The 20,450-nt window shown below is 50.6% G+C and overlaps 1 protein-coding gene across 2 annotated transcripts in view; it reads right to left on the reverse strand.

The window, feature by feature from the left end:
• The window catches only part of CADM3 (cell adhesion molecule 3), a 31,104-nt gene extending 20,282 nt beyond the window's left edge, over window positions 1–10,822 (reverse strand). The window contains exon 1 of one of the 2 annotated variants that reach the window (XM_084865897.1): window positions 10,543–10,822. In XM_084865897.1, the coding sequence (XP_084722023.1) occupies window positions 10,543–10,624 (82 nt within the window). In that variant the 5' untranslated portion in view covers window positions 10,625–10,822. The remainder of the gene's footprint in view (window positions 1–10,542) is intronic. The other variant, XM_084865898.1, reaches the window with a different exon arrangement.
• Window positions 10,823–20,450: the final 9,628 nt, after the last annotated feature.

Consider the following 20,450-nt stretch of genomic DNA (forward strand, 5'->3'; position numbering starts at 1 on the left):
ACCCCAAGGAAATTAAACTAAATGCCAGGCAGGTTAGAGAAGTTGCAGCGAACTAAGAGCTAAGGATGAAATCTCTGAAGGTGCAAAGAATGGCATCTTCACAAAACCCAGGACCTGACAGGCAGATTTCAGTTCTCACAAAAGATGAGGTCAAGGAGCAGAAGCCACTTCCCTGCCCTCAGGAGTTAACAAGGACAGGCCGTGTGTGTGTGTGTGTGTGTGTGTGTGTGTGTGTGTGTGTCCTGGCATCCGCATAGTGGAGAGCTGGAGGAATGCTAGCCTGACTAAAAGGAGAGACAGAAACTAGAGGAGATTTTTCAGAGACTAAAAGAGATTTAAAAAAAAAAAAAAAAAAAAAAGCAGAAAGGCATGTCTTATTCTTGAGCTAGAGAGAGGGAGAAAAACTGGAGGCAGAGGGGGTTGCAGTAGGCTGAGGAGGCCCTGAGACGCTCAGTTAAGATTCCTCGGAGCGGAGCCGGGGAAGTGGGTGGCACAGAGGAGGTGGGACAGCTGTTGCTTTGATTTGATACTGAGTCAGTGTTCTCCATGCGGTAGTGCTGGGAGGGAGCCCGGGGCTTGCCCCCAACCAAAACAAGCCCCTCTGCAGCCAATCCTGCGCCAAAGACTGCAGAGAGGAAACTAAAGGAAGGAGATCTGTTCCCCAGGAGCCTCTTCCTAGCCTCAGCTCCTTGCTCCTGGGACTGAAGGAAGGCCTGCAGGGGAGACAAGACTGGGGAGAGGGATGGCTCAGGACCTGCTGCTTCTGGAAGGAGAGGGCCTGTGCAGGGGTCTGATTCTAGTCTGTTGTTCTCAGGTGAGCTCCTAAGGCCGGCCTTGCAGTCACTCAGTCCTGAGACGTTTTTTGGAGTGTCCATTGCCCAGTTTCCTCATTTCCTTCCCACCAGGCTCACATGCTCAGAAATCAGGACCAGAACGACCTAAGATTTCCATTCTAATACCATGGAGGCCGGAGGCCAGAGCTGATCTGGACTTTAAGATGCCCCTTGAACCAAGCGCAGGCACTTAGATCCTTCCACTCAGTGTACCTTGCTGTTTTCACACGGATGTAGTCAAACTGGGCGGACATCCCCACCTCCCCATCTTAGGAAATACTTGGGAAGGAAACATAACGGCGCCACTCGTCATGCAGAATTCAGTTTCGCCCCCTTGGAAAACATGCTTCCTAGCAGCCGTGGGAAACTCGGGGCTGCAAACGGGCACGCAAGCCCAGAGGCATCGGGGAGAAGGAAAGGATGGACTGACCCCCTGAGGGAGAGAGATCTCAGTCCGGGCTCCGGAGCCTGCACAGACCCTCCCGAATGGCTGTTTGCGTGCACGGATGAATCCCCTCCATCAACACGCTCTGTCTTTCTCAGCCTGTTGACCTGGGGCGGTGGGTTACTATGCTGTGAAAAAGCTTAATTTGTTAGAAGTCAGGCAAGAAGGCATTTATCTCTGCTGGTTCTGATTTTACTGACTGGTTTTTATGGTTTCCCTTCCCTGGGCGGTCTGTCAGGGTGTGGATGACCGGTTGGGGGCAGTGGTTAGGACATTACATGGGAAATAATGTGTTCCATGCTCCACGCCCACACGACTCAGGTTCCCCTCGCCTCCCAATTCTATCTGTGATTCGGTCTATTCCCCTCACTTTTTTTTCCCACTTAAAAATGTGTATTTTCCAGAGGGGGCACATTGTTCAATCAGCCTTACTTTGTGCCTTCCTGGGACTTAACTCTTCTGTGAAACAGAAACATTCTCCTAAATCTGCAGACTTCACAGTCCCCGCCCAGAGCGGTAACTGGCACTGTTCTGACCCAAAGACCTTCTCTTCCTCTGTCTTCTCAAATCTCCACTGGGTGTCTCCTTTTCAACATGAGGATATACTCACTTGTGTGCCCAAGTGCATATATATTCCAACTTGGTTATGTTCTTTTTTCCCTTCCATATGTGTTCCTCAACATACATGGCACACTACAAGTTTCGCTATTCATATATCAGTTTTCTTTTCTTTTTTCCAGTCATACACACGCAGCTTATCTTATGACCCAGATACAGAGCCATTTCCACAAGCCCATTAATAATCAGAACCTCTTCCTTCCAGAAAGCCATATGGCTTCAATGCAGATCTTCTCCCCAAGCAGAATCTAGGCCCTCTTTTCTGCTCACACTCCCCAGGAGAGGGCCAGATCCTCTCCTCCCCAGGGCTGAGGCTCAGTCCATCTGTTACTGACATTGGACTCCAGGGCTTGGAAAGCAGAAGAGCGTTGGCATTAAGCAGCCACGGAGGATAAATGAGAATATGTGAGCCCAGGGGCTTTGTGATGGTTTTTGTTTTTTATATTTGCCTGATATTACAGGATAGAAATTGGGGAGAGGAAACATATGTGTTTGGGAAGATTTCATCGTTAAGAACTAGAGTTAAGAACTGGTAGGAACGAGTAAGTACGGTCGTCCCGCTGTCATTTTTGCATTTTCTGAGGAACAGATGATAGATGATTAGGAGCAGATGGTATAACTGGCCCCGCATTTTATAATAATAGAAGAGAGCTTGGCCCTCGGCTTTTCAAAGGCTGACCTAGGCTATACTAAGTCTCAAGTTACTTGTCATCAATGTATTTATTAGAGTCTTGCTGGGTTTGCAAGAAGTACCAGGTATTTCAGCCAGAGACTCAATAAACCAGTTTACCTCTGTAACTCTTTATCCTGCCTGAGGCTTTGGCCCGAATTCTAGAATCAGAATAGAAGCAGGGAGCCAGGGCACAGAAGAAAAAGGAATCTGTGAATCAAGGATCTGCTAATTCCCACTGAAGCCTGGTATTGGAAGCACTCATTTTCATTCTGCCTTGCCAATAACCGGGACTAGATGAAAGGCGTGGAGAGCTAAGTCATGGTTAGCTTGGGCATGGCTGGCTGAGACACCAGCCTTCATTTCCTTTTCTCTCCCCTAGGACAAGGTGGTGCATCTGACTGCTCTGACCCTGGAAGTAAATGAGCCAAAGGCACTTATGATTATTAATCAATACACAATTAGTGTAGGTCTAGATGGGGTAAGAAAAAAACAAAACAGCACACAAATCCTCTAGGAGAAAGATGGAGAGACGTGAGGGGGTTAAATGATCCCAGAGGTAAGAGTTCACACAGAAGAATGACACACATGTTGAACAAAATTTGGACCCTCTGCGCTGGAATCCTTTCTGAGACACGTTTGCTATTTGAGAGAATAAGGGCACAGGGAGAGAAGTAGATGGAAAATACCCCAGCTGTCACTGTAACCCTAACTCTGTCTTCCTAAAGGCTTGCTCATGGAGATAAATCACTTCTATTACCTGTCCTTGAAGAATGGCGTTTCTCCTGGGTTCAAATGAGGAAATGTAAAGGGGGGTCCCCCAAAATTCATTCTGGAAGCCTGATTCCCAAACCAAACTCTGCTGTAAGTCGTTCATTGGTATTAACTCTTACATGAACTATTATGCAGACATTGACACAGGACGTCAGCACTGAGAAGGAGAGAAGCTCCTGCAGTTCTTCTGTGATGGGAGGAACTAGCTGCCTCGTCCCAGACTGGCAGGGGCTGAGCATTCTCGGCTCCTTGCCACCCTTGATGTCATCCACTTATTGGCAGATACCCCAAGAGAGTAGCAGAATCCAGTTTAAAGATGCATCTCCTGAGATACGGCCAAGCACTTGTGCTCTGGATGGATGGGATGGTTAATGTATTTAAGGCCCATTTAGTTCTGTACAAGATGGTTGTAATAAGAGGGGGCATGACTCAGGGTTTTGGTATTTGTTTTCGGTGCCTCTCATATGCCGAGTCCCTCCAGGATCCATTCTGATAACCCATCATTATGGGTCGTCTTTGCTTTTACTTCTAAGATTGAGGGAAAAGGGAAGAGAAGCTCCGTGACAAGACAGCTAGCACTGGTCATCAAGCTCAAGTGGCTTTAAGTTCAAAATGTTTGTGCTTATAAACCGAAGAAGACTCATTTTGTATTCCCCATTTATAGAGTATGTGTGGTTATTGTACATGAGCAATCCAGTCTCCGTCTATAACATGTCTATTTGTAGTTCTGCTTTTAACATATCAGTCCATAGATGACAAAACATCCAGTTCTTCTGAGGCCCTTTGAGGTCACTCTCTAGGCCCTAGTGCCCTGAACATTTCAAACAACAATTCTTTCCAATCTCAGAATTGCTTGTCTTTCCTGTCCCCTCCTACAGTTGGCTAGATGGTTGTGAGGACTCTCCGCATATATAGCTCAAGGTTTTGTTCCCCTTTTCCTGGTGGATCAAGTCAGGGACCATCACCAAGATGTCTGTAGTGGAGGAGGGAGATTCCAACACTGTTCTGAGGTGTGTCTTATGGAGAGCAGAGATTATAAAGCGGGGAGGGAGAGCAGGACCGTGGACAGCAACAAGGAGAGTCTGGCGTGTCGCCATCAGTAGCCAGCACCTTGGAGAGCTCAAAGCACAGGTAGTTCGTTCGCAAAGAACCAGGGAAGCAAGGGGGGCCAGGGGTGAAGGCAGCCAGCCTTCTAACAATCAATCTAAAGGCACAGACACCAGGGCTTCTGTTAAAATCATGTTCCATACTCATCACTCGCTCTGATAGGCCTCCTTGAAGTACTTTGTTTGAACCTGTCATACATACAGCCAAGAGGATGTTAAAATGAGGACTACCACCAGACTTAATTTGTCAACATGAGCTACAGTAATTACGACAAATTACCTAAGTATTAGTGGTGGAAAGGGTTTTAATTTGCTACAACCAATTAGGAATGAAATTGCAGTTATCATCTAATGAGGTAAGCAGTGCCACAAAGCCTGTGTCCCCTCAGAGACACAGGGCACGAGGAAGTCAAAATGTAATACAAAATGTATTGCAGTCAGATAGAGTCTGATCTGAATTAGAGTGCTCTAAGGTATGCAAAATTGATGTGAATATTCCAGTCTTGGTCAGACACGAAAAGGAGAAATGGAGCATGCCTCTTAAGAAGGGTATTGTTTTCAGGATTTTGAGGCTGCTATGTTAATTGGGGCATTTGGTCACTTTTCTTGGGCTGAGGGAAATTTTGATAAAGAGAAACTGCTTGGTCTTTAATCCTTGTTGCTTCAGTGAAGAATACACTGAGTGGCCAGATTATAATGATCTCTGAATGCATAATAATCTGGCCACTCAGGGTATATCCTATATAATAAAAGGCTAATATGCAAATTGCCCCCTGGACCAGGAGTTCGACCAGCAGGCAGGCAGGCCAACCGCCCATGTCCCCTCCCCCTGGCCAGGCTGGCCGGACCCCACCCATGCATGAATTCATGCACCAGGCCTCTAATATATATACTGAGTGGCCAGAGTATTATGCATTCAGAGATCATAATAATCTGGCCACTCAGTGTATGTAGCTTTACTGAGCCTCTATTTTGTAAAAATCTCAACAGCTTCATGTGTTCAAGACACTTGAGAGCTTGGTTTCTCAGTGCTAGGAGGGATAGATCTCCTTGTCATAAAAGAAGATTGAACTGGGTTTTTATTTGGGTTATAGGAGTCCTTAGCATTGACTGTTTCTGCCCTTGTAAGAAATCACCACTGCTGCTGGTTTTGGAGTTTATGGATGGACTTCTAAGACATGACCTCATCCAGAAAACAAAATGTTCCAATAGAGGGACCTACAGCCAATGGTCAAACTGAAAATATTACATTTTAACATGGAGAACTCAAAGGAGGAAATACAATCACCAAAACGTTCTAACACCCAATATTTTTCATTCACTAGTAAGTAAGGAGCTGGTCCAGTCCACAATTTGTTCTCAGGGAGAATCTAGAGTCTAGAAACCATCCTTAGGTGAAACTCCATTACTGAGAAGTAGATAACAAAAGGGATGGCTGGGCCAGTATAGTTCTACTAGAAGAGGAAACAACAAAGGAGGTGACTAGTCACAGCCCCATAACTAAGAAGATACTTTTCCCTAGCATGTCACTTGAGGAAAAGCACCTTTTGATCAAATTCTACATGTTACCTGAACTGCAATAAAGTAGTGACAGCAAGGAGAGCCAAAGTAAAACCTGAAGTTTTACAGAACAATAGCTCAATTACCCAATCTGCTATTTCAGAATGACCAGAACAGCCCCCACCCCCACCCCCCAAATAAAAGAGAATTTGATGGCTGCAGAACTATGAGTCACCCTCCAAGTGAATAGTGAATGTCTCCAACAAGGTACTCTTGAAATTAGATCTGTACCTTCTTTCTCCCTCAGTTGGAAGATGAAGGAGAGAGGAGGAGAGAAGACAGAGGGAGGGAAGAAGGGAGAAAAAAGAGGGAGGGAGAGGGAGAGGGAGAGGGAGAGGGAGAGGGAGAGGGAGAGGGAGAGGGAGAGGAAGAGGGAGAGGGAGAGGGAGAGGGAGAGGGAGAGGGAGAGGGAGAGGGAGAGGGAGAGGGAGAGGGAGAGAGAGCCCAAGAGTAGTGAGTTGACTCATTTTACTGTCAGTCTCTGGCCCAGGATTTCAGACCTTACGTAGCAGAGCTCCAGGTTGTGCCTTAAGGATCTTGGGGAGTGTGGGGAAGCCAAGAAGAAGAGTAAAAGGACTACTTTCACTCTTACTTCTCTCTTTCAACAAGAATAATTTTCCCTTTATGTGTTTTATTTATTTGGGAAAGAAGTTTACATCTTAAAAAAAATAAATAAATAAGAGTCCAAAAACCACTGCCCTGGAGGAAACTGCTAAAACCAAAGTGCTTAGTTCTAGCGAGAACTCTGGGACAGAATCTGATGTAACAGCTGGATGGATGGCTGACCGTCCACAGCCGGGCCCCACCGCAGGCAGGCTGGTTCTGCACAGAATTAGCTAAACTGGAGACCAGTGTCTCTCTGGTGGTCTCAACTTCTCTGCACCAGAAAAAGCATCTGTCTGAGGGAGAGCATGCGTACCCTTCCCAAGAGTTACAGCAGCCACTCGGAAGAGAACAGAAACAGGAAGAGACGACAGAGCAGTGACAACTGCAACTAGGAACAGAAAGTGGGTGGAACAGGTCTGCCAAGCAGATATGGAAGCTGCTCTGGAGCGAATGCCTTCTGGACTCCCCTGGCACACTGGGCATGATCTCTACACTGGGCACCTGGCCAGGGGGCTGCAGAACGGATGGCAGCGGACAGAAGGTCATTGGGAAGGGAAAGGAAATGCATGTGTGGGGCAGCGCAGTGCAAGGTTAACCTGCTATGACCTGGTCTAAAGCAACGTGAGGCTGCCCACTCCTCTCTCTGCACTGGATCACCTCACGCGGTGCTAGAAGGCGCTTGAGAAGGAAGAACCCAGGGAAGGCTGGTCACAATGTTGAATGTCAAATGCTCACCAGAGACAGAACCACAGGACAAATTAAGTTCCTGGGGCTTGTACTCCCCCCACACCTGCAGCTGCTGACTGCCGCCACTGCCCGTGGGGAAATGTGAGAAGGAAGGGGCAGGTGGAAAGCTCTGAATGTCTACACTGTTCCTGCGCTTCTGGCCACGGCGCTAATGGCCAGGCTCAGATATCACCGCTGCCCTTCGCCAGCCTCTCCTCCTTGTTCAGCCTTAGGAGACTGAGCAATGCATGCTGTCCTCCAGGGAGCAACAAGCCTCGGCAGCACATGAAATCTGTTTTCCTTACTCCACCAGGAAGCGGAACGAGCCGCTCTACCACATGTCCTGGACCACTCAAGCATCAGTGCGTTAAGGTATCTTTTCCTCAAACCTTCCTACCACAGACCTCCATGTTTTGGTCGAACATTGCCAGGTGTGTTCTGAACTGCCTAGCTTCCTGCCCAGGGGGGTCCCAGACCTACTGAGGGGCACCAGATACTCCTAACCAGACCAACTGAGGGGTACTAGATACCCTTAACCAGACCAACTGAGGGGTCCAGATACCCCTAACCAGACCAACTGAAGGGTACCAGATATCCCTAACCAGACCAACTGAGGGGTCCCAGATGTCCATAACCAGACCTACTGAGGGGTACCAAATACCTCTAACCAGACCAACTGAGAGCTACCAGATGTCCCTAACCAGACCAACAGAGGGCTACCAGAGACTCCTAATCAGACCTACTGAGGGGTACCAGATATCCCTTACACATGATCCTGGTCTGCATGGCTTCATCAGTGAGCATCACACCTATGTGCCTACCTCTCACTATCAGAGCTGGCATGGTTAGATCCAAACATGAAGAGATGGAATTCATTTAGATAAAAGATCTTAAGTGGTTGTTGCTCTCCTACATCCGAGCATCCTGAGACACTGCACACCGGACAGGATCCCACACTCCCGACAGATAATGCTCTACCAAGAAAAGGATGCTTGACTTGCCTCTTCCTGGTTGACAGACCTCTTCCCCGTCTGTCTTCCCCATGCAGGCTGTGCTTTAAATGTGAGGAGAGAGCATTTCTCTTCCTCTCAGCCTTACGCCTGGGTGGCGGCGGGGTCCCCACGTTGAGGACCAGCAAAGAAGAGGGCAGTGGGTGGAGCCGGAGCCAGCAGAGAGAAGTACTCTGATGTCCAGTGTTTACATTCCAGGACTGAAGAGCTCACCGCTTTAGGGGGTGGATGGCTTCTTCCTGGTCAGGGCCCAGCCTGGCACCACCGGTTCCCATAGTGGGACAGTTCCCATGCGGGCCACCTAGTCCCGCCCTTCCCAAAGGCAGCTGGCAGGATGGGAAGAGGCCGAGCTGAAAGTCAAAGCCCTGTCGAGGGTTGTCTCTGTGGTACTCATGCCCAGTGCCTCTCCTGACCTTGCCCTTAGCTTGCCCTCCCTCCTGCCTCCCCCCCACACCTCCTCAGTGAGCTGGGTCAGCCCTCCAGGCCTCTGGGGACGGGATCCACACAGCAGAGAGGAGGCTGCTGTGTCTGGGGTGACTCAGGCAGGAGCTCCCTTTGGGGTGTGTTGCTGGATCCTGGGTGGAAGGAGTCAGGCAGGGAGCCCGCTGCAGGGAGGGGGATCCCAGTGGCTGGGGGGGGGGGGCTTTATCATGCTGGAGACAGGGCGGGGGAGGGGGGAGGAGGAGGTCAGGGTGGAGTGATTCTCTCTCCAGCACCCTGGCTCTTGGCCTGTTTTCTTCACATGAAATTCTCTACATCATCCTCCCCGGCTTCAGTCCCTACCGTCCAACCGGACCCCGCCCTAGCCCTATGCCCATCCCTCCCTCCTGGCCACTCAGACCATCACCTACGCACCTCCTCCCTCTTCTCCCCTGCGGCTGGTTCTTTCTCCCCCCCCCCCCCCCTGGCATCTGGCTGGGCACAGCTACCATCCTCCCCCTCACTCACCCCGGACCCCTTTCCTCTCAAAGGTCCCGTCCCCCCCGCCCCTCCCCGATCCCCACCCCTTCGCCCAGCTCCCACCAGGCTGGTGCCTGGAGAATGCATTCCTTCAGTCCCTCCGCGTCCTGCCCCCCCCCCCCCCTCCGCTGGGACCCGCGGCCCCGGGCTCTGGCCGCCTCCCTGCCTCCCCATAAACCGTCCCTGCTTCCCAATTAGCCGGCGGCCGCCTCTGAGGAAGCCGAGGTGCCCACACGACGCTGACCTACATAGCCGGCCCGCCCGGGAGGGGCTTTCCCGGCCCCTCGCCCGGCCCCGCCTCCTGCCTCCCGCACTCCCCCCCACCCCCCAGCGCCCATCACCACACAGCCAAGGAGGCGCGAGTTGCAGAGCGGGATTAGGCGGGCTACCCCACCACGCATTTTTTTTTGGGGGGGGGGGATCAATGTTTAGCTCTGGGAAGCGTTGGGGTTCCCATGCACCCCGCTTCTGCTTCCCCCATATCCTGGTCCTTCCTTCTTCCTCATCCCCATCTACCTCCCCCGATCCCTCCCGGGTTCGCTCTCCCAGCTCTGGCCGCCGCCTTCCCAGCCTGGTCCGCCCGGTGTTGTTGTTTTGCTCCGAGGAGAACCCCCTTCTTGCCCACGCCCCCCGCCCCGGCCTCGCTCAGGCCCCTTCCCCGGCCACGCAGGGCCCCCGCGGGTGGGGGGGCAGGACTGTTTGCACACAGCCCTTTGGGCGGGGGGGTGGCCCTGGCCGCCCCAACCCTCCAGACACACAGACACAAACAAGCCACACACGCCCTGGCTGTCTCCCTCCGCCCCCGGCACACACTGACACACACACTCACACTCACACACACACACACACACACACACACACACACAGATGCTGACACAGGGACGCAGCAGCACAGACACCAACACAGACAGACGCGCACACCCAGGCGCGCGGACACCCACACCCACACCCGGACCAGGACCGGGCCGCCGGGGCAGGCAGACCCCACCCGGGGCACACGCGTGGGCACCCCGGCGGCTGTGCCAGGAGGAGGGTGCCCGCCCGGCGGCACACCCACAACCCACAGAGACACAGATGCTCAGACAGACTCAGGGGCACTGCCAAGGGCTGGCGACCTGAACCCCAGGTTCCAGACAAAGCCGACAAACGCCCAGCCCCGGGGGCCGCCGGCACCCCCATCCCCACACCCACCCACCCACCCACCCACCCCCTCCGGCGCCCCGCCCGCACTCACCGTCCTGGGAGAGGTTGGCCCAGCCCGGCGCCCCGCAGCAGGCGCTCAGCAGGAGCAGGGCCAGGGCCGAGGGGGCCCCCATGGCGCCGGCGGAGGCTCCCCGCGGGGCGCGGGCGGAGGGTTCCCGGGGGCTGGCACCCACCGGGCGGGGGGACAGCGACGCCGCCGATCGGAGGGCGCCCAGGAGCCGCGGCGGCAACCCGGGGCCGAGGCTGGACTGGAGGGAGCTGGCGCTGCTGCAGTCGCGGGGATTAAATAGGACGCTCGCTCGGAGCAAACCATTCGGGCGGAGGGGGTGGCGGGGGGCTGGGCCGGGCGCGGGGGGGCGCGGGCTGCAGCGCTCCCCGCTCCCGCCGCCCCCCGCACCCCCTCCGCGCCGGCGTGGTGCCTCCCGCCCGCTCCCCGGGGAGCCCCGCCAGCCCGGCGGGCGCGGGTGTGGAGCCCGGGGAGGGACCAGGCTCCGCAGCGGCCCCGCGCGCACCCCTCTTAGGCTTGGGGTGGAGGCAAGGAGTTGGCATGGCCCGGGGCCAGCTGGCGGGAGCGGCCACTGCAGGCCTGGACCAGGGTGTGCCCACTCGCCCGAGGCCTTCCAGCCCCTCCCTCTTCTCTTTGGCAAGGGGAGCCCCAAGAGCCCTGGGGGTCCCCCATCAACAGTGCGCCCAGGGGCAGCATCCCGTTGGGTAGCCCGTTACCTTGACCTTCTCCTAGACACTAGCACCCCCAGTTCCTCTCACCCAAAGGCGCCCCGTTAGCACCGGCCAACAATCGGTGGCCCCAGGCCATGTCCCTTGACAGGCATCTTTCAGCAAGCCCACTGGTCATGGGACTTCACATTTCCCTGCATCCTTGTCACATTCCCCCTCCCCCTAAGCAGTGGCTTCCCTTCCCACTCCTACCCAACCCAGTGGCCTAGCTCAGTAGTTCCCCCTTCACCTTTCCTATGACCCCCTTTACTCCCAGTCCTTCCCTCCAATATTTTTCCATTTTTTCTTAGTCTTTCAGAGGATCCTGTTTTTTTTGTTTGTTTGTTTGTGTTTTGGTGAGTGAGATTCCTGAATGCATGGTTTGCTCTACAGACCCTCAGGAAGCTGCCCCTTTAAGGACCAATGTATATGTGACGAATGCAGCTCATATATATATATATATATATATATATATATATATATATATATATATATATATATATATGTTATTGATTTTTTTACAGAGAGGAAGGGAGAGAGATAGAGAGTTAGAAACATCGATGTCAGAGAAACATCAATCAGCTGCCTCCTGCACACCCCCTGCTGGGGATGTGCCCACAACCAAGGTACATGCCCTTGACCAGAATCAAACCCAGGACCTTTCAGTCCTCAGGCCGAAGCTCTATCCACTGAGCCAAACCGGTTTTGGTCGAATGCAGCTCTGGGCTTTGAGGCCAGACAGTGTATGGAGGGGAGGCAGGGAGTCTGTCCTCCCCTTGGCTCAGGAGTGCCCAAACCCCAGGGTGGTTGTTCTTGAGTGTGGGTGCCTCTGGGAGGGCCTTGGTGTGTCTCAGAAAGGGATCCTTCTGAGCCAATTTGCTCAAACAGAGCTTCTAAATTTTGTGATCTCTGAACCCAATAATTTTGCATGTGTAAGCATTCTTTTAACATATTTGGTCCAGCCTTTTATTCCGGTACAACTGGGGTCTAAAGGGTATTAACTGACCTACCCAAGGGCACCCTGACAGTTAACAGGAGGAAACACAAGCATTTATTAGGACATGGAACAGCACGATCTCCAGCCACAGCGCCTTTCCTCTCTCTCAGGCGATATTTTGTCCCGAGAGGAGGGATTGGGGTCCATGTCTTTCAACTCCTGGGCCCGTCCCCTCCTGGGCTGATGCCTGGCCTCCGCCTGCGAATCCTTCCTGACTGGTCCTTTCTCCCCTCGGACAGGCTTCCTCCCTCCGTGATGGATGCAGGGACAAGGAGGTGGGAAGCACTTTGTAAACAGTAAAGCTCTCTATAAATGCTAGCCACTGATGGAGAGGCCGAGAGAGAATACTCTCCAGGGCATCCTGCGGGATGGCCTGGTGCTGCCCGGTTCCCCCCTCGCTGCTCCCAGAGCTGAGCTGTGGCTTCTGGGAGAAGCTCTCTGCCTGCCTTCTGGACATTCCCTGGGAGGCTGAGCAGTTGGTAAGAACCCCTGGCGGCACCCTGTCTGACCACCTGCCTTGGCACCTGCCAGTGACTCCGAACCAGTCCTCCTCCCTGGATCCTCTGGCCCCTTGAAATCTCTGAGAAGCAGAGATGGAGGGAGTAGTGTGATTGAGGGATGGAAAGACCTGGGTGTAAGAGAGAGGAGAGGATGGTCCATGGGATGAAGGACGGGGAAATCATAGGAAAATGGGACTATCTTAAAGAGGTGAGACCACGTTGGCAGGGAAAAGCAAGGAGCAGGTATGTTTTCAAAAAGAGAATGGGACTTCGGAGGGGAAGGACCAGGCTATCCTAGTTAAAGGATCTTGATGGGTAAAGGGTATTGCCTTTGGAGCTAGAAGAAACCTTAGAGATCATGTAAGTGGGTTGAAGAGAGAACAGGTTAGTGTGGGCGTGGGGGGTGAGGGGGTGAGACCAGGGACCAATGGGATGGGGGTGGCAGGATGTGGGATTAGGTTCCAAGCACCTCTGACTAACGGTCTTCTGCCTCTGCTGCTCTGCAGTGGCCTCCCTCTGCCTGTTCCCTCTTAATTCCTCCTCCTGCGGCTCTGCTGGTCCAGCCCTGCCCTGTACTGGAACCGCCTGGGAGGAGAACCAAATGTGGGTGGAGAGGAGGAGCGTTGTTTTGGAGAGAGAGTATTAAGCACAAGCAAATGAGACTCTGGAATGCTCTTTTCCTCCTGGCTCCCTCTCCCTTTTCTGCATCATCAGCATCAGTCTGGCAGCGCGTTAGGCCCTGGGAATTGTAAGCAGTCATTGGCTTTTAGAATCACAGAATAAAAGAGTATGCGAATTGTAAGAGACCTTTAAGATTACCTAATTAATGCCCCTGTTGAACAGATGATGAAAAGGAAGCTTGGAGACCCTGGGTCACTTCCTGTGCTCGCAGAGCTGCACAGTGAAGGTTAACCAGCACCGGGAAGGGGAGACACACCCCACCCTTGGAGGCAGGAGGAATAAGTACAAACAATCCCAATCTGTAGAGTTTGTCCCTCCCTCCCGCCTCGCTCAGAGCGAGAGGGCAGTTTCTCCTGCAGATGTAGGCGTCTACACCGGCATAACTCCTCATCTGTGACCATTCTTGTGCCTCCAGCATCTTACAGGTGCCCTCTTCAGGGACTCCAGGAATGGGGCTTTACAATGAAGACTGGCCTACAAGTAGAAGTAAGTAAAGTAGAAGTATCCATGTTGGATTGTGGTCTCTACAGTTGCCTACCACTTGAAAATGCTGTGGCTACGCCGAAACCGGTTTGGCTCAGTGGTAGAGCGTTGGTCTGCGGACTGAAATATCCCAGGTACGATTCCGGTCAAGGGCATGTACCTTGGTTGCAGGCACATCCCCTGTAGGGGGTGTGCAAGAGGCAGCTGGTCGATGTTTCTCTATCATTGATGTTTCTAGCTCTCTATCCCTCTCTCCTCCTCTCTGTAAAAAATCAAAATATATTAATAAAAAAAGAAAGAAAGAAAGAAAGAAAGAAAGAAAGAAAGAAAGAAAAAAGGAAGAAAAAAAGAAAATGCTGTGGCTACAATATGTGTTTCCCAGAGATTTGCACAAAGTCTGGAGGAGGTGGTCGGTGGGGTTAAAGACCTGGTAGCCACAGTGAACACGGGGGGTTGGGAGGAGAGAAGGGGAGTGGAGGGAGTGCAGGTTTGGCTCCTGAGTGCCCCGTCCACTCAGCAATAGCCTGGGTCACTGGGGGCGTGGAATGTGCAGCTGGCACCAGTGCCGGGCTGGACACAGCTGTGTGGGCCCCGGGCATTCAGCTCCCCACGCGGCCGCTGTGGAGGGAGAGGGGGGACCCGGCCTGAGGGGGGTGAATACTACATGTTCTTCAAGGGGGGAGGGGGGGCAGCACCTGGAGGGGGAAACAACTCAGCAACCTGGCTCAGTCCTGCTTCGCACGCTAACCCTTCCCTGTGGGACTGGTTCTTTACCAGAAAATTCTACATGGATTTTCCACTTTAATTTTCCACCCAACTAAACCAGTGCTCCCGATTCCGCTTCTTACTTCCGCTATCCAGTTTTAATGAACCCCGTCCTTAATGGTAAGCTCTGTATGGGTTTTCATTCTAACCGTCATTGAGTTCTAATTTCAGTCTTAGCCTTCATCTATCAGGGACTCCCACCAACTAATCCTGATACCAAACCCAAACTCATTGTCAATTTTAACCAGTATCTTAATTCTAACCTGTTATAAGCCAGCAACCTGGGCGGCGACTTGCACATAATAAAAAGGATCACGGGTAGCATTGATTGAGAGCCCACTGTGTGCTGACTTTGCCCTGGGTACTTTACATGGGCACGGTCTCATTCAGGTACCTAAAAGCATCCTAATGCGGTTGGCACTATTAGCTGCCTTACAACTACGAGGAAACAAGGTTTAACTAGATTGTGCAATTTGTAAATACTAAATTCAAATCCCCAGTTTAATTCCTTCTTGACTAGAAAGCTGGTACTCATTCCTTTTCCCACCAACAAATACTTTTTTCAAAATCCTAATTCTGACTGGAGTGATTTCTAACATACTGAGTTTCTCCAAAGTATGTTATTAGATTGTATCAACTAACTAGTAGTACAAAGTAGAAACCAACCAACCAATCAATCAACCTAACAAACACAAAGCCCAAATTCCTCTGACCAGAAACCCCATTGACACTTAAAAACATTAAAATACTCTATAATAATAAAAGCATAATATGCTAATTAGATCAGACAGCCGAACAACCTTCTGGACATCCTTCTGGACAACCTTCCAGATGAAGCCAGGGCTACAAGGGCCGAGGCAAGCCGCCACAGTTGCGAGGGCCGGGCGCCTTGCACAAATTTTGTGCACCGGGCCTCTAGTGTATTTATAAAGTTAAAACAATCAAACTAGAAAGAAGCAAAGTAAAGGTAAAAGCCTCCTTCTCCTTCCCAGGCTGGCCACTGGGCACACCCAGGGGCATCATGGGAGTTGGTTGTGCAGCACACTAGCCCCACCTCCCATGGCACCAGAAGGCGGGGAAAGTCAAGGTAAACGCCAGTGGAACCAACTATGTATGTACAGGACTTAGACATGCAGATCACCGGACAATTTGAATTTACGATTAGCAATGACTGTTAAGGGCCAAGGGTCTATATACTAAGCTCTTCAATGTATTATGCCTTTTAATATTCACACACTCTCTGAGCGGGATACTTTACTTTACACATGAGGACAGCAAGGCCTGGAGAAGCCAAGTTATTGGCACAAGAGCACAAAGACGGTGAATGAGTGAACCGGGTTTCAAATACAGATCTGTCTTACTCCAAAGCCTACATTTTTCACCAGTAGACTTAGCCAAGAAGGCTTATAAAAGGACAGATTATTTGATCTTGCTTCTGAAGGAAAAATAGAAAGAAGAATTACCTATGAGACTGGACTCGTATCGACGTGGGAGGAAACATTACAAGCGGAAAGGAGCGGTGGAACCAGAGCACAGGGAGGAGTGTGTAAGAGGCGAGAGAGCAGTCGGGGAATAGAACAGATACGAGTGGGAACCAGGGACATTCCTGTGATAAATTCAGAAAAGAAAAGAAAAACCGTGTTGTAAATATGAGTGTTACTATTGCTTCAATTTCGGGCTGATTGATGTATTTTGGAAAGACAGTAGACACTCATAATTATCTGCAAACAAAAATACGCATTTTCGGCTACGTGTATCTGTGTCTCCAGCTTCTGCATTTCCCCACTCGCATTCCTGTTCTGGCAATATCAAAGGACTTGTAATGGCCAAAGCACACTATGTGGTTTCGTGCCTCAGTGTCTTCGCGCCTGCTGTCCCCTACACCTGGAATGCCCACCTTGTGAAGCCTGGTGAAATTCGCGCGTGTGCTTATTTATTCAAACATGGATGAGGTGCCACCATCTCTGGGAAGCCTTCTACCCAGAGAGAGTCCCTCCTTGCAGGGCACCACCATACACTGACCATATACTTCCACGGTTACATATCTTTGGCTGTGTTGCAATGATTAGTCTATGTGGTTTTCTTCTCTCACTGTGAGCTCTTAGAGGTCAGGAGTGATATATTCATGACTCTTGTTAATCCTGCTTAGTGTAGAAATGGAAAAAGAATAGATTCTTAGTTAATTCTAGTAGATTAAGCTGAAATATTCCTATATAGTGAAAGGTTAATATGCAAATTGACCAAACAGCGGAATGACCAGTTGCTATGATGCACACTAACCACCAGGGGGCAGACGGTCATACAGGAACTGCCCCCTGGTGGTCAGTGCATTCCCACAGGGGGAGCACCACTCAGCCAGGCTCACGGCTGGTGAGCACAGCAGCAAGGTGGGAGTCTCTCCCATCTCTGCTGCAGGCAGGCGGTAAGGAGCGAGGGATCTGGGACTGCGAGAGCCCCAGACTGTAAGAAGGATGTCTAACTGCCAGCTTAGGCCCGATCTCACAGGCCTAAGCCAGCAGGTGGACATCCCCTGAGGGGTCCTGGACTATGAGACAGGGCGCAGACCAGGCTGAGGGATCACAGCTCTCCCCAGAGTGTACAAATTTCATTTCAAAAGCACATATCTATAAAAATAAAGGCATAATATGCTAATTAGACTGAACACTTAACGACCTTCCGGACAAAGACACAGTGGCAAAGGCTGAGGCAGAAGTGATTAGGGGCAATCAGGCAGGCAGGTGAGAAATTTGGGGCAATCATGCAGGCAGGAACAGTGGTTAGGGTTGATCAGGCAGGCAGGCAGGCAGGCAGGTGAGTGGTTAGGAGCCAGCAGTCCCAGATTGCAAGAGGGATGTTTGACTGCCAGTTTAGGGATCAGGCCTAACCTGGGAGTTGGACATCCCCCGAGAGGTTCTGGATTGTGAGAGGGTGCAGGTCAGGCTGATGGACTCTCCCTACCCACCAATCCCCTCCCCCCCAATGCATGTTTTCATGCACCAGGCCTCTAGTATTTATATAACACATTTCATTGGATACCCCTATAGGTATGTATATGTTCTTATGGATATAATATATCCAAAATAAGGTGAATCATTGTAATATACGTGTATACATATTTTCATCTACTTATTCAAGGAACATTTTATAATTCTTGGAATTGACTTTAGAGCCTTCATCATCAGTTGATCAGTTGTGGGAAGTTCTCATCCTTTCAGACTGGCTTTTAATTTTGAAAATAGCCAAATGTCTTTAGGATCCAAGTCTTAAGGATAAATGTTGTATTACTCAACATCAGGGTCATGTTGGGTAACACAAAAACAAGATTTGATTGTAAAGTAATAAGAAATGGCTTATGGGTGGACTAATATGTTGCTTCTTTTTTTTCTTTAAAAAATACAGTTTTTTGATAAATTACAGAAAGGAAGAGAGAAGGATAGAGAGAAACACTGATAAGAAAGAAACATCAATCAGCTACCTCCTGCACACTTCCTACTGGGGATGTGCCCGCCACCAAGGTACATGCCCTTGACTGGAATCGAACCTGGGACCTTTCAGTCTGCAGACCAACACTCTATCCACTGAGCCAAACCAGTTACGGCTAATATGTTGTTTCTTAAGGCAATTCCCCAAGAGTAGTTCTAGCTATTTCTGAACAGTGTCATTCTGGTCTATTTGTTAATACAAACAAAATCAAACAAGAGTTTTATTATTTTATAGTCACATCTGGTAAATGTATAAGAACACAAAAACATCATGTGTCCAGAATAGAACTCTTGATCATTCATTTATAGCTTATTGAATTTTTATATGAAATGCACAATGCTAGTTGAAATTGAATGTTTTGTCCCAGCTGTTTTGTTGCTGTGTATAAAAAAATTATAAACTCTCAGGTTTTATTCTTCCACTAGAGGCCTGGTGCACAAAATTCATGCACAGGGTGTGTGTCCCTCAGCCCAGCCAGCACCTTCTCCAATCTGGGACCCCTCGAGAGATGTCTGACTGCGTTCAGGCCAAATCCTACCTGGATCAGGCCTAAATGAGCAGTTGAACATTCCTCTCACAATCCAGGACTGCTGGCTCCCTACTGCTCACCTTCCTGCCTTCCTGATTACCCCAACTGCTTCTGCCTGCCAGCCTGATCACCCCCTAATCACCCCCATGCCAGCCTGATTGATGCCTAACTGCTTGCCTGCCAGCCTGCTTGCCCCTAACTGTCCTCCCCTGCAGGCTTGATTGCCCCAACTGCCCTCTCTTGCAGGCTTGGTCCCTCCCAACTGCCCTTCCCTGCTGGCCATCTTGCGTCCACATGGGACAGTCATCTTTGACCACATGTGGGTAGCCATCTTGTGTATTGGAGTGACGGTCAATTTGCATATTATTATTTTACTAGAGGCCCGGCACATGAAAATTCATGCACTGGAGGGGTTCCCTCAATTTACCCTGCCCCCTCTCATAGTCCTGGAGCCCTCAGGGGTGGGAGGTGACCCAGCAATCAGGAGAAGGCAATGCCCCATCACACCTCTGCTACTGTCATTGCTGGCAGTGCAAGCCTTAGCCGGCCCTGGTTACCTGAGCCTTGGGCAGCCCTGGTGCCTAGGCAGCCACCATCCGAGGCTTGCCTGCACCTCAGGCTGGCCCTGGGCAGCTGGGGGGCTGAGGGGACTGTGGGACTCCAGAGGCAGGTGTGTGGAGCTGCCAGACCCGCCTGGGGGTGGGCCTGGCCTTATTGCATGCCTGCTGCCCCAGTGGGGCTGAGGAGACTGGGCACCACCATCTTGTGGCTGTGGATGTTGCCATCTTTGCAATGGTGTGAGGGTCAGTTAGCATATTTTCTCTTTATTAGATAGGATTAGATAGGATTAGATAGGATTAGATAGGATTAGATAGGATAGAGGCCTGGTGCACAGGTGCGGGCCACCTGGTTTGTCCTGAAGGGTGTCCTGGATTTGGGGTGGGGTTCCCTTGGGGCATGGAGCAGCCTGAGCAAGAGGCCTGTGGTGGTTTGCAGGCTGGCCACACCCCCTGATGACCCAAGTGGAGGCCCTGGTATCTGGGATTTACTTATCTTCTATAATTAAAACTTTGTAGCCTTGAATGGAAGCCAAGGCAGGCCAGGGCTGCAGAAACTTGGCTTCCTCCATTGCAAGGGGCAACTCAAGCCCCCTGCTTTCTCCAGCTCCATGGTTGCTGCCATTTTTGTTGGGATTTATTTATCTTCTATAATTGAAACTTTGTAGCCTTGAGTGGAGGCCTGGGCCTACCAGGGTGCATGGAAATCTTGGCTTACTCCATTGCCAGGAAACCCAAGAATCCCACTCTCTTCGTGGCCTCAGCCATCTTGATTGGGTTGATTTGCATACTTGCTCTTGATTGGCTGGTGGGCATGACTTGTGGGTGTAGCAGAGATATAGTCAATTTGCATATTACTCTTTTATTATATAGGATTACAAAATAAAAAGACTATTCACTTCAACTCCCACCATTTTGAGCCTCATTTTATCTGTGAAGAATAATGCAAGGGTCAAAGATAAGATAATATTCAGGGATGCAAAATACTTGATTACTAAAACCAATCTGATAGCAATGGCTTTGCTTTTCAACAGCATAAAATAGGTGTGAATGTTAAAAAACAAAACAAACAAAAAACAAAAAAACAAAAAACTGCAATCTTGAGAATACAAAGATGAGTCAATAAGTCATGAAAAATACCTTCAGGGAACTTCTAGTCCAGTAGGGACACAAAGCAAACAGATAATTATTACACCTTGGGATAAATGCTGCAGAATGAGATTACATTTG

This window comes from Pipistrellus hanaki, assembly GCF_964339955.1.
Source record: "Pipistrellus hanaki genome assembly, chromosome: 18".
Lineage (NCBI taxonomy): Eukaryota > Metazoa > Chordata > Mammalia > Chiroptera > Vespertilionidae > Pipistrellus > Pipistrellus hanaki.